General features: G+C 41.0%; 1 protein-coding gene across 2 annotated transcripts in view; it reads left to right on the top strand.

Moving 5' to 3' along the window:
- The window catches only part of CHST9 (carbohydrate sulfotransferase 9), a 66100-nt gene extending 59487 nt beyond the window's left edge, over positions 1–6613 (top strand). For both annotated transcript variants that reach the window (XM_063130661.1, XM_063130662.1), the window contains one exon: positions 5492–6613. In XM_063130661.1, the coding sequence (XP_062986731.1) occupies positions 5492–6595 (1104 nt within the window). In that variant the 3' untranslated portion in view covers positions 6596–6613. The remainder of the gene's footprint in view (positions 1–5491) is intronic.
- Positions 6614–15074: the final 8461 nt, after the last annotated feature.

The following is a 15074-nucleotide window of genomic DNA, read 5'->3' as shown; positions in this document are numbered from 1 at the left end:
ACAATGGGGGAAATTTATCAGTAGTTTAATAAGAATTGGCAAATGAAATTAGAGATTAATTCTGTTTATCCAAGTTACGGCCTACACAAATCAGCTTGTTGAACTGCATTGTGCAAACTCTCATTTCATTAACACATGTGACTTTATCATGTCTTGTATGAACAAATCAGAAGTTAAAAGGAAGCGGTATGTGTTCAGGCCTTTTGTCCTGACATTTCATTGTTGTTTTGCCTTAGGTACGTGGCTCCCTCACCTAACATTGGTGCTAATAGCATCTTCTTGGGGGGGGTGGGATTACACAGGAGGAAAGAGTTAAACCTCTCATCTCCCTATTATCACTGGCCCAGCCCAAATCTGCGTTCCCCCTTTGTAGCCGTTTTCAACCTCACCCTACTCCTACTGGAAAAGATGATGACTCTCCTTATGTGCCCTTTTTCTCCGTTCTTCTGGTAAACGGCATGCAAGGAGAGGCCCATTTCCCGGCAGAATCAGGCTCCTGCTAGCTGTTTGGCAGGCACCTCTGAGGGCTGCATGATACCCACTCTGACTTTATGCATACGTGAGGAAGGGGCATTTCAATAGTTTCAGTATAGTATACCATACAGTGTACCCGTATACCATACCATGCAGTATACCAGTAAGCCATGCAAGAGGCTATGTGGCTTACCACATGACTGTTAAGTTATCATTGCACAGGAACTTGCCATTGTGTGTAAACCAGAAGCATCCATTGGTGGCATCAGACTCTGTGTTTCATGAGGCTTAACCACCTTGGCATGTTTTCTGTAAGGGTAAAGCAATTGTTGGAGGTAAAGGAAGATGAGAACACAAGAAGAAATGCATGTGGATGGTCTGCTTTCTGAAATGTCGCATATGATGCACGGAAGGCATTCAGGTGAAAGTGGGGCTCTTGCTTAGGAATGGTGAACTGGATTAGCAAAGAATTCCAAAAACTCCCAAGGCTTTTAAATTATACAGAAAGCATGAAAACAAGATCCAAAGCATCTGATTTTCATCAGTAGGAACAGGTGCTCAAATACTTTTACATTCGCTCCTGGTGATTAAGTAGATTGGTTAAAACAAAGCACTTAACAGAGCCCACCTCCACTCCTTATGAATATTAGTAGTTGCCAATATGCTAAATGGTGCAGCCAGTATGTTTCACACACACACCTACCTCTTGTCCCTAAAAGGAAGAGAGCATATAGTGATGATGAATGATTTTTATTAACTAGTGCCACTATACCATTAAATACCAGCTTTAAACATGGCAGCACATAAGGGAATGGAAGTCTACAGCAAAATAAAAGGAATCAAACAAAGCACACTTTTTAAAAAAATTACATAACTTTCCCTTAGCTTTGCAGCTTGAAGAGCAAAGTTAACACAGCCTTTGTAATTTATTTTTCTTCATGGTTCAATAAAATACTAATCAACATGCCAATAGGTTTGTCCACAGTCAGCTGGAATCTCTTGAACGCAGCTTCTCTTTGAACTTCGTACAATTTACAAAAAAGTAAACGATGGACTGAGTTTGCAGTCTCACTTACCTGGGAATAAACCCCGCTGAAGTCAAAAGGCCTTACTTCTCCATAGACAGTATCAGATTGCACTGTGCTCTTCCACTTTTCTCAAATTATAAATACATGATGGATTTTCAAAGCTAATATTATTCATTCTCCTATGAAGCACCATAGCAGTCCTTGAGTGCAGTCTGAAGAATATAAGAGAGTATCTCTGCCTGTGATTGGTGGAGACATACTGAGAGCCTCTAAGCCCTGTGCAGGCACTAAGCTGGTTCACTTGAGGGCCAAAACTGAGCAGGGGGTGGGGGACGGAGTGCACATACAAGCCTGGTCCCTAACATCCCAAGCATGGGAGCTGTTCTAAAGACCTTCCTGTGTTTAGCGTTAAGGTCTGAAGAAGCTTGTAATCACATTCAGAACTGATTCCTGGATGCAGTTATGGGTTGGATGAGGGCTAATAAACTGAAGCTGAATCCAGATAAGACAGAGAGTCTATGGGTGAACACTTCCCAGGTCTAGGAATTGGGGTGTTTGCCTGTTTTAGATGGGGTTACACTTCCCCTGGAGAATCAGGTACATAGTTTGGGGGTGCTCCTGGATCTGTCCTTATCGCTGGAGGCATAGGTGACTTCAGTAGTCTGGAGCACCCACTACCAGCTTCAGTGGGTACACCAGCTATGCCCATAGTCTAGCCGTGGTGATTCATGTACTGGTAAGCTCATGATTACACTAATATGCTCTATGTGGGGCTACACTTACACTTGGTTCAGAAGCTACAACTAGTACAGAATGCAGCAGCTAAGATGCTCAGTGGAGCACTTAGCTATACACATATTACACTTATGTTAAAAGAACTGCACTGGTTGCCTGTTAGCTTCCGAGCAGTGATCAAGGTTTTGTTTTTGACATTCAAAGCCCTAAACAATTCAGGGCCAGGATACGTAGCTGACCACCTTCCCCTATGTATACCAAATCGACCCCTGGGATCTTGCAAGGAGGTCTTATTGATTGTTCCATGATCAACACTATTCCATCAGATAAAAATAGTTTAGGGCCTGCTCGGTAGTGGTGCCCACCCTCTAAAAAATTCTCCCACATGTGATTCGAGAGGCAGAAACTGAAAATACATTTGTTCACTCAGGCTTTCCCTGACTTTTAATCAATCATGACAGTGCTATGTTCTACTGCTTGTATTTTTAAGGTTTTTATTGTTTTATACTGTTTTTATATTGTATTGGATGTGTTTTTATGTAAACTGCTTGGAAATCCTCTGATATCAAGTGGTATAGAAGCAGCTTAAATAAATAAAATAAAATAAACTTCCCCCATTATTGGGAAACCTATGATAAGGCAGCATTTGTAAGCGCATTCACCCAGACATGGTTACAACCCCTTTCAGACCTTAGTGTGTACACACACACACACAATGCTTTGAGGAGCCCATGTGCCTACGGATGTTGGGGGTGGGACTTGCATGTCCAATCCCAACCCCAACACAGTTTTGTCCTCGTGTGTGCAGGCAAATGACCACATAGGGCTATAGTTCTTCCCTCACTACACACAACACATTCTTTCTCTGCCTTCTCCACTGGGACTGAGTTTCCTGTGGAAAGTTCATAAATGTATAAGTCCCTGGAGAATGGTGCCCCACTGTTCTTAATCAGTACTGATTACCACCGACCACTACTTGGTACCATTATTAATGTATGCATTACAGAAAAATTAAGTGTGAGGAACACGAGACAAAATAACCGAAATTGTGTTTGGCATGATGTAACTCTTGCTTTGCGACATCCTTGTTTTTTGCCTCTCTCATTCCGCTCCACATCCGATCAATGCTGCCTTCTTCTTGAATGATGATTTTTCTCCTGGAGCTGAGAGGAGAGCAGTTTCAAGGCACTCCTGCTGTGTGTGTGTCAGTTGAACCTGGGGAGAGCTACCTGAGGCACTTGTGAGGAGCTCAGCTGACCCTGTTCTTGCATCAACAAAAAAGTCACCCCTGTCATAGTGGTTCAGCATCTATTGCTGCAAGTTCATACTCTCCTTCTCAGGTAGCTGCATTAGCCATCTTCTGGTCACTTTTTGTTACCTCTCCCCAGTATCCTTAGGGATAACTTTGAGCTTTGGTCAGGGGCTTTATTTGACTATTTAAGTCAGCTCCTGGATAATAACGATTCCCTGGCTTTTTATAACTTCTATTCCTCTTGTTGAAACTGTTCAACGTATTCCACTCATAATGTCATACATATAATATATTGTATAATATAATACACAAGTAGGCAACTTTTTTGGAGCTGTGGGGACATTTGGCAATTTGAACAAAATGTCCCAGACAACACCACAAAATGGCTGCCATAGGAGGTGTGGCTAGTAACAACAGACAAGTAATCTCCCCAAAAGACAGAGTAAAAGGCAGAGCTAGGGAATGAGCCCTAACACACTAAACCCTCAGTTTTCTGTTCCAAGCCTCTGCTGCACTCTTTAGCACCCCACCCCTGCTTACCAGACAACAGCAACAAGGGGGGTGTTTTCATTGGTTTTTCCCCTCACTTCTTTTTCTTGGTGGAAAGGAGAGTGTTGGCCTGCAGCTCCCTGACATCTCCCTTTCCTAAGTATGTCTCATTTACGGCTCATATACATTCATGGAAAATGAAGATGGAAGCCTTCATTTTGCTTTGAAACAATTCCAGCTGCTAGTAAGAAAATGTGGTTTGTTCGTTTGTTCGTTTGCTTGTTTGGCACCAAAGAAGGTGTCCAGAAGCATATTGATGTTCACGAGCACCAGGTTACCTATCCTATATATTTGGGCTGCACTGAGACCTAAACAGTAATTTTAAAAAACCTTCCATAATTAAGGCTATCTCATGTTGGCTCAAACTCTGAATATTTAAAGCGTATACAGAGTACACTTGTTGGGCTAATAACTTGAAACTTTGCTTCCATGATCTTCGTGAAAGGTTCCACATATATGCCACATTCCAAACAGATCCAGTACATATTGCCACAGTTACAGCAAATTAAAATTTGATGAAAATTGACACATTTATCCCAATTTTGAGACATACATTTCTTTCAAATTTTGGTGAAAAGTACTGATGCACTTTATCCAGGCTTGCTGAGGAAGGCAATCCTTCATTGCTTTGGTGAAGTTCTGGTCCCCGGTTCAAAAAGTTAATAAGATTCCCTGCTCCAGAAAGCCAGTAAGAGCCACTGCTGGCAAAGTTATATCAAGCATGCTCTATTTCATTCTGAAGCTAGAATTCTGCCAGGTTCTGTGACACAAAACACTTACAATAATTTTGTCCACTTGCGTTATGAATCCCAATGCTGACAAGGTGGGTAGACAAGGCAGGTCAGGCCCCTTTTAATTAGAGCTCTTTCTCATCACAAATAGAACTGGTATAATTCATTATTTTCCTTTTAAACATAGAGCAGCTCTTTGTCCATGTTTGGGACTATCACAGGCAGGAAGTATCTCCCAGAAGACCTGGCTGCCCCATTGACCCACATCTTCTCCCATTCACTTAACATAAATACTTTTTAACTGGACCAGTCTTATGGTTGTCTTTCTGTTACTGGTCAACAAGGGAACTAGATTGGGACTTTGTCTGTCTGTGAGTACTTACATTAGCCAATAGTTTTAAGTGGAATTTACTATATTTTGTTCAGCATGGCTGGTTTTTCACATGGCTTCTCTAACCAGAATTAGTGAAGTTAAATTTTAGCTGGATTTCCCTCAAAGTCAAATAAAAATATATTTCCAATAGCTGTGTGATTCTATAGGTTTTGGAGCTGAGCTCACACTTGTCAGAGTGATTTTCTGGCTGCCATTTGAAGTTACATTTGAGGCAAGACAACACAAAATAGTTTTCACACCTTTATTTTTATTATTTTCTCTGTCTGAGAAGTTGAGCACTACACATAGACTCTGTAGAGATGGTCTAAACTTTCTCTGTTTTTAACAGGACTTCAAATTCGCTTCTACAGAGGAACGTGAAAGAATCCTCAAGAATTGGATCACTGCTGGGAATCTTCAAAAACCAAGTAAAGCCTTTTTTGAGAGTGGTCCTACTCAGGGAAAAGGTGGCCCCTTTCTAGGGAATGAAGTTTCCTTAACTACTGGATTATCTGAAGAGCTGCAAAAGACCAAATTGCTTCTTAAACAATTCGACCAAGTGAATTTATCATCAGCCATACACCCTTTGAACATGAATTTCATCAGAAATGATAGCTGGAAAACTACAGATGAGATGCAAAAGAAACGAAGATCTGTCCTTCATGATTTCTGCAAAAAAAATGTTTATGAAAACAAACCCTGGACTCACCTTTTACATATGGTATCCAGAATATATGTGGAAGATAAACACAAACTCTTGTACTGCGAAGTTCCTAAAGCAGGGTGTTCCAATTGGAAAAGGGTCCTAATGGTACTCGGTGGCCTTGCTGAATCTACTGCTAACATAACCCATGATGCTGTGCACTATGGAAAGCGTCTGAAGAAACTAGACAGCTATGATTTAAAAGGGATACACACTCGTTTAAAGACTTATACCAAAGTTATATCTGTACGAGATCCCATGGAAAGATTAGTATCTGCCTTTAGAGATAAGTTTGAACATCCAAACAGCTACTACCACCCTGTGTTTGGGAAGTCCATTATTAAGAAATACAGACTTAATGCAGACAGAGAGGCATTGACAACAGGCTCAGGAGTGAAGTTTAAAGAGTTCATTCAGTATTTACTAGATCCTCTTCGGCCAGTAGGTATGGATACTCACTGGGAGCAGATCAACAAACTGTGTTATCCTTGCATAATCAACTATGATTTCATTGGTAAATTTGAAACTTTGGAGGAAGATGCCAACCATTTTTTACGACTAATAGGTGCTCCAGAGGGGCTGACCTTTCCCAGTTTCAAAGACCGACATTCCACTGACAAAAGAACAAATTCAGAAGTTGTAAGACAGTACTTAGCAGAGATTCCTGTCACAGAGAGGCAGAAGATTTATGATTTCTATTATCTGGATTATTTAATGTTTAACTATACAGTACCATATGCAGAGTCCTAATTTTGCTTATCGCGTAAGCAATTTTGTGAGTCGAAGAAAAGAAACTTCTTAAATGGCAATGTTCTGATTCACCATAGTTTTCATACACTAATGTGACACCAACTAGCACAAGTTATAAGAATAACAGAAAAGAAAATTAATTGCACTGAGATGTCTGGGAGGAAAAAACATTTTTGCATTAAACAACTTTAGAGTCTATAATGCAATAGATCTAATGTGAATGGCATTAAGCCAAGAACACTCATAATGATTTGAAAAACTCAAATAGCATGATCTTATTGTATCCATTCATCTGCCATGTGTCATGAATGTATCAATTAAAAGCCAGCTTTCTAAACAAATTTGTATACCGTATATTAAGCATCCCTAGTACATCCAGACAGAAGTGTTGGGTTGGTTCCAAATATGCATAGATAATAACCCCAGTCCAAGTATGTGCACCCTGTAAGAAATGCAATAATTGCACCAAGCACAAGAAACTAAATTCTCCACCACCTCCCCTTCTCTAGTTGATCAGCCTGCTTCCACACATGCGTCACCTAGCAGGCTTTTTTAATGAATTATTTGTTACTAATAATATTGAGCTGACTCTGGTTTAAAGACTTCTATGTTTTTGAGCTTCACAAGTTCTTCAGCACAAAAAGTTGTCTAGAACAAAAACTCATTGTTCTTCTTTCAGTCTCAGGTTCCTGTTCTACAAAGACTTGTTCCTTGCCTAGTAGGAGAGAGACTTTTATGAATGGATTTCACTAGAAGGCAAATTGGTGAAGAAATTGTCCTGTTGTATGATTGGAAGATCAAGGCTACTTTTGAACACTGCTAGCTGTGCCAGTAAGATAACAGGGTGATCAGATTCAGAATCAGTCCCTCTTTCAGCCCCTGTCAAGATTAGGCCTGTTCTCCCTAACATGGGGGAAGGGGTTTTGGGGGTGGTCAATTGAAAGAAGGAGGAGAAGCAGCACTACTTTGCCAGCCAACACAGGAAGCAGGGGAGGAGATTCTCCAAGACTCTTTAGGAGCCAAGGATGAATCTTCCCAAGGGCTTATCGTGGAGAATGCTGATGGCTCAGAGACCATTTCCCCCACCCATTCCTGAGAAATCCTCTGTCTAAGGGGAAGGGGGACATTGGAATTGACAGATCCCAGAGTCTGCCACAGGGTCAAGTGGGTGGAGTTGAGAGATGGGAGGTGGTCCCTGAGGGTAATGGCTCTCAAGAAGCTCCTCCCGAAAGACCCTACCTAAGCTAAAGTGCCTGTTGGACTGACGGAAACAGTCCTGCTTTAGTTTAAGGCAACTGCCTAGCTTTGTCAGCCAAATTAGGCTTAGAGGATAGCTCCTAGCATTCACACTCCCTCCAGGTGTGAAGAGATGTTTATTTGTTGGATTACACAGCAGATGTCTTTATTGTCTCACATCAGTAGGTGGGCTTGGAATCACAACAACCCCCATTTGGATTGAATGGCTCCAAATGCGACAACCTCTCATGACTATTTCTGTGTCTCTACCAGCTGTTTCATCTGAGCAAATAGAAGACTTTCTCTTCTCTTCTCCTGTCTGCTGAAGACTAAAAGCCACTTGTTATGAAATTACACTCATCTACTCTACATTGCGGGTACATTGTAACATCTAACAGACAATAGATTCTTGTTAACTGTGTATATATTGTCTGGCAAGCCTCAATTGACCATGACTTCCTGCTCTTGTACCACGTCCATATAAAAACAATAGTAAAGTACTGCCACCCATACACAATGCAGGGTACATTGGGTATACATGCTGTATCCACTGTTCCTGTAATGTGAAATTGCCTTAAATATTGCCTGACCTCACTTTGAATGCAGACTGAAACCTAAGGCCAAACTGAACATGTATTTATTTATTTATTTGGGTACTTCAAACTCACTTTTCTAGTTCTAAGAATACAAGAACTAAACTTGACTTACAGTACATAAAAAGTGGATTGTTTCAATGTGCTCTACATGGGGCTGTCTTTGAAGAGTCTGTGCAAAGTTCAGAATGTGGCAGGGCTGATATTATTGGGCATCCACTCATGGGAAATCACACCTGTCCTGCAATATTCGCATTGGTGCCATTCTGTTTCTGGGCACAATTAAAAGTGTTGGTGATTCCCTTTAAAGCCCTACATGACTAATATTTATTTAGGGCACAGAATACCTTAAAGAAGCTGTTGGAAACATGTGGCCCTCCAGCATTGTTTGACTGCAATTCCCATCAGCCCCAGCCAATTTAGCAACATCTGGAGGACTACACGGTCCCCATTTCTGTCTTCAGAACTGCGTCCTCCTGTACCAGACTGCTCACATTCTAAAATCTGTTGGAGATGCCCTTCACTATGATGGAGGGCTGATTGAAAGGACCAAGAGAAAAGGCCTTCTCATTGGTCACACCCAAATTATGGAATTCTTTGCTCCATAAAGCTCGGTTTGCATCCTCTCTTCTTGTTTTACCTGACATAAAAAAACTGTTTTATTCCACAAGCCCTTTGTTTTAGCACATAATTTCCCATCCAATGTTTTTGCTAATTGCTCAAATGTTCTGGTTTTTTTCATATGGACATCACACATGGATTCAAACTCTAGATGGCTTGTCCCCAAACAACCAAGAGTTTGGGGATCAGATGTCCTATAAACAACTTAGTGACAGGGTGTCCCTGGGTTGTTTATTGCAGTGGAAGTGGGTGAGTTCCTACGGCATCTCCAGCAACAAGCGTGGGTTGCTGGCGACATGTGAATCAGGTCATTGTTATTTTTATGAAGTGTTATAGTATTTTATAATTAGTCTATTGTATTTTATAATGTTAAAATTGGTATGTCATCTTGGTGTTAGGAGAATATATCACATAAATATTTTTGATAAATGAATAATATTAAATAAAAAATGCAACTCCTCCATAAAAACATAAATGCAGCAGTTAATTAAAGGGAAAAAACACTAAACACTGTGTGCCAAGACTTAAAAAAATTGTCCACAACAGGTAATTAAAACCTTACTGGAGGAGGTGGAGGAGGAGGAGGAGGAGGAGGAGTTTTCAGATGGCAATGGAACACTGGAAAAATGGGGGACAACACACCCCTCTCAGGGAAGACAGCCTTATGTTCTGAGTGCCACTGCGGAAAAGGCTCCGTCCCATGTCTCAGATTGCCCATGTAGAAAGCAGCCTGAATGCACAGGGACCATAGTACTGTGGGAATGGGAAATTAACCCTTTCCCCTACAGTGTTTTCCTGATGTCAGTCATGCAACGACTTCCACCCACTACATACAGTTGCTATTTGCCTGTTTTTTTCCTAAAAAGGGCAAATAGCCTAGGTGGCAACCTCCCATAAAAAACTTAAATGGTTTACCCATTAATTAAGTACCCTTTCACACAGCACCAATAGCCTCAATGCAATACACACAGCTGCTTTTTAAACAAATTTAAAGAGATGGGAACTGATGCAGGTAATCACTAATGAATTACTTTCTCACTAGGGAATCATACAAAACATAAACCAGGGATCAGGAATTTCCAGTCTACAGGCCTGATCAAACCTGCAGTTTAGATTTTTTTTTTTCACCTTGTGAAATTCAAGATGGTAAATTGAGCAGATGACACAACAGAGAGCAAATGCAAGTAAATGATGTCTTGTTTCCAATCACCACCTTTCTTTAGCTGGGAACCAACATTTCAGCTGTCCAGGTTCCTACCATTTGCTAAATTCCATGGCACTGCGAAGAAAATTCACCATTTCCTCATCTGAGAAATTTTTATAGGAAAGGATGAAATAAAAAGCCTGACTTCAGTCTTGAAGCCCATAGCTAGACCTAAGGTTTATCCCGGGATCGTCCCGGGATCGTCCCTGCCTGCTCCAGGGATATCCTGTGTGTCATTTACATGAACAGGGAAGACCCCAGGACAATCCTGGGATAAACCTTAGGTCAAGCTAAGGCCTAAGAGAGAGAGACTATCTACCCAAACCTTTTCTAATCACAGAAAGAGGTAATAGTTCTGAAAAAGTCAAAGTCGATTGCTTACTTTTGATAGTCTATAAGGAACATTTACTCTCAATCATAACCACAAACATGCAGGCACAAAAATTTACATGACGGTAAATAGGAGTATTTGTCATTCAAACTCATTTTGTAATGGTAAGGTCAGAATCTGCCCATGTTACAGGGAAAACATGATTCTCTAGTCCCTTCTTTGACTATTTCCACTGAGAGATTCTGCATATTAAGCAGCTGCTCACAAGTAAAGTTGTACATGGATTAAAAAAGATCTACGAAATTCTAGTTTTCTTGTTTTATCTCAGATGTGTATTGGCATTGTTCCAAAAAATATTGTTTTTTATTAATATAAAAAGAGAGCAATCAGAGAAAACTGTCCATTCGGTCAGATTTATTTATGTTTCAAGATCAAGGAAAGAAGTTGAAATGTGAATTTTACATTCTACTATTATTCTACTAGTATTGAGAGTTAAATTGTTCTAAATTTCAGCATAATTCTTATGAATGACCTATTATATTGAAGAAGACAATTCTTTAGGTAACCTGTCTCCAGGCTGTTTTGGACTTGAAAAGTTAGTAATAACACTTACTAACTTTTGTAATTTGGTCATTCCAATCAACCTATTTAAGTCAATCTGTAAACACCTTGAAATCAATGCAGTGATTACTAGAAGCCAACATGGATTTGTCAGGAACAAATCCTGTCAGACTAATTTGATCACATTTTTTGATTGGGTAACCTCCCTTGTGGACTGTGGGAATGCTGTGGATGTCATATATCTTGACTTCAGCAAAGCTTTTGACAAGTGCCCCATGATATTCTGATTAACAAACTAGCTAAAAGTGGGCTAGATGGAACAACTATTAGGTGGATTCACAGTTGGCTACAGAATCGGACTCAAAGTACTTATCAATGGAACCTTCTCAAACTGGGGAGAGGCAACGTGTGGGGTACCGCAAGGATCAGTCCTGGGCCCAGTGCTCTTCAACATTTTTATTAATGATTTGGACGAGGAGGTGCAGGGAACGCTTATCAAATTTGCAGATGACACAAAATTGGGTGGGATAGCTAATACCCTGGAAGACAGAAGCACTGAGCAGGGGGTTGGACTCGATGACCTTGTAGGCCCCTTCCAACTCTGCTATTCTATGATTCTATGAACCACCCTCGACTAAAATTTAATTCCAATATGAAGTAGGTGAAAAACCTGTACAACAGAGCCAATCTGTGGCAGGTAAAATTCCTACTCAGCTCCCCTCTCCAAAGGGAGCAAATGTCTAATCCCATACTGGTTATAGGGTAGGGGGAAGAAATTGAAAGAGGCTTGGGGGCACACCTTTATAGGTGTGCCCCACCCATGCCTGTAGCTGCGCATGTGTGAGGCACACGTGCAGTGTTCTATTCTCCTCCTTCCTGCCCGCAAATGTCAGCTCTTGCCCAAGACGTGCCGGCAGGGCAGGAATTGGGTACACCAATCAGTGATAGCAAGTAAACATTACCTAAGAAGGCCATGTGGAAACAACCAATCAAGGAAGGGGTACATAACATTGTGATACATGATGCATTACACAATTTTAAACTACAGCTCCCAAGATGCAGCTTCATATTCTGCATGTGTAAAAATTCAGATACAAAGAACGAGATCTTGAATTAAACAACTCATGCCCGAGATTACACAAATGAGTTTCTTACTTTCCGAAGAAATAACAAATTCATTTGAGGTAAGTTCATCCATCACTAATAAGAACCTGAGAAGAATCCTTCATGGTTCTCTGTAACACAGTGAATCTTTTGCTCAACACAACTAGTCTGGGAATTTTCCACTGATGGAAAACCCTTTCCTTGATTAAATTCACCCTTGCTGACAACTATGGACATATGCTGATGGTAGCCTCTGCCTGAAGAAAATCCAACACACTTATCTGGTAGAGGAATGGCTGCTGGGCTTGCCAAAGCACAGGCTTTTAAAAATATCCAACAGGGTTGCACTCTTTCCTGTCCTCTTGTGCAGAAATAAGTTATATTGGGGGCAATTCAAGAGAATACATTTTAGCACTACACAATAATACAGGCAGTTCACAAAACATTTTGTTCTGGGAAGGGATGTTGTTGTTTCTCATGTTGTTCCCCTTCTTAAATTCCTCTTTGTGGCTCCCCTTTGTCTGCTAATTCCCCCTGCTTCCAGCTTTCTTCTTTGTTCCCCACATAGTTGCCAGCAAGTTCAAGGGGCTTCCAATTTTCCAGCTCAACTGGATGCAGATCTGCATAGCAATGTTCTGTGATGGAGACGGAGGACACCCAGTTACCAGGAATCCCACTATAAGAAACCTCAAGTGTTCAACACTTAGGATTTGAAAACCATCTTGAAACTGAAAATTGTAGCACACTTATAATAAAAACTGTTCTGCCTCATTGTTAAAATATAGCCAAGCAGATGCAGGTGTCGGAACAAGGCATTGCTTTATAAAACTGCAGCCCAGTAATGATTGAACCTTCATTTTAAAAAATCCCTAAAACCAAATAAAAGAATAAGTACATTTTTAAAGTATATAGCTAGGCCAAAAGTAAAGTCTAAATATCACTGTTATGTCCTTTCAATCAAAAAAAATGGCAGCCCAAATACAAAGTTTTCATACCGAATTGCTTCTAGGATTGGGGGACAACAGAATTCATGTTAATTATTATGTCTCATCGAAATCCTGAGAAGAACATTTTGGGTGGTTGTTCCACATATTGTAGAAAACAATAAACAAGAACTCTCTTAGGGTGCAATCCTGTTCGGATGCCTGTCAGCCTCTGAACTCAGAGGCTGATGGGCATCCTTGCAGAGGGGGAGGAGTGCATAGGCAATCTGCTCCCGCTCTGCATTTTTCCTAGATGGGCTTTTTCACCCATCAATCTGGGGTTCTGCAGAGTGAGAGGGAAGGAGGTTGGGGAAGCTGGAAGAGTCTTCATAAACCAGCCTCCCTAGTCCCTTCCCCTCCCTTACCCAGAGAACCGCCCACTTTTCTTCCTCTCCGACATCCATTTTGCAAACTTGAAGAGTTACCAGCACAATCTCTCTGCACCAGCATTTTTATGAGTATTTTTATACTTATGTGAAAATAATTGCATTCTTGCAAGCAAAAAGGCATGTGCAAGAGAACAAGCAAAACATGCAAATCGCTATTCATGAAGCAATGCCAGCGAAGTATGACTGCAAATAAAATACAACATTCAAAAAAATAGCCAGAATGGCTAGTTAAAATGAGGACTTGATAACTTTGAATGAATGATGTGAAACTGGAAACTTACCAAATTTGAACTGATCAATTCAGCTGTGACTGTCAAAAGTGGCTGCTGGCCACATCACTTTCTGTGTGCCATAGAACGCAGATGTTGAATAGGCCCATATCGACCTTGTTAGGCTTTTTAAAGAATGCATTTAAGCAGAAACAAATACTGAGTCACTTGGGTACTGCCAAGCCACTCTACGATTCATAACGCACAGATCAGACGTAGGAACAGAAACTTCTCTAAACATTTCCCACGCAAATGTGTTGAGACATGGGCATAACATGGGGAAGCGTAATGTGACACAGCCATCTCTCTTCACTTTCAGTGCGCCCCTTTTCTTCCCCGAGCATTCCTTCTGCCAAAAGAAACAAGCTCTCCCAGGGTAAGCTTCCTAGATGCTTGCCGCTTTCTTTCTGCCAAAGCTCTGCCTCTTGCTGAGCTGTGTGGTTATGCTGAATGAGAGAAGCCGGGCAGTTGTCATGTAAAATCGGCAGTACTTGGACTTTCTATTCTGTTCACATTTATTATGCCTAGGCTTGGCTCAGTAACAACACTGCTAGGATCAAACAATTCACAGAAAGTTCCTTTGCTGTATTCAGAGGTAATGAAAAATGGAGGGACTCTCAGACCTCTGAAACTGGTCAATCTTTTCAGTCTCACCCACCACCATTTACTAGAAAACAAAGGGCTTCAAACACACACACACACACACACACACTTTGTAGGAGTACCTTTTCATTAAAAAAGCTTCCAAAGTTATTTGGAGTTCTAAGAATCCTCAAGACGGAGATAAAACATCCTTTCTCAACTTGGTTGGGCTTTAACTCCCATCAACACCAGCCAGCATGGCCAACACATCTGGAGCACACCATTTTAGGACAGGCTGAGATAAGCTACTCCTTCATTTTCTTACCTTTCTTGTGTCTCTTTTTCACATTGTACTAATTCAAAAGTCAACTTTTACCCTGGCCTGCTGTTCTGTTGTGGTCTCCTTTCTTCCCCATGTGAAGAAAGAGGAAGCTGTTCATCGCTATTGTGGAGCAGAAGGAGGAGGAAAAGCGACAGTAGGGGAATGCAATCCCCCCCCCCCATCTGATAAAACTCTAAGTATGAACTGGCAGGTTATTAAGATCGGCAGGAGAGACCCTTTTGAAGAAACACTCACTTACAGAGGCTCAATTGTCAGATACACAG

Source organism: Elgaria multicarinata, chromosome 7 (assembly GCF_023053635.1).
Source record: "Elgaria multicarinata webbii isolate HBS135686 ecotype San Diego chromosome 7, rElgMul1.1.pri, whole genome shotgun sequence".
Taxonomy (NCBI): Eukaryota; Metazoa; Chordata; class Lepidosauria; order Squamata; family Anguidae; genus Elgaria; species Elgaria multicarinata.
Note: the sequence above shows the minus strand (reverse complement) of the source record. Positions and strands in the feature narration are given on the sequence as shown.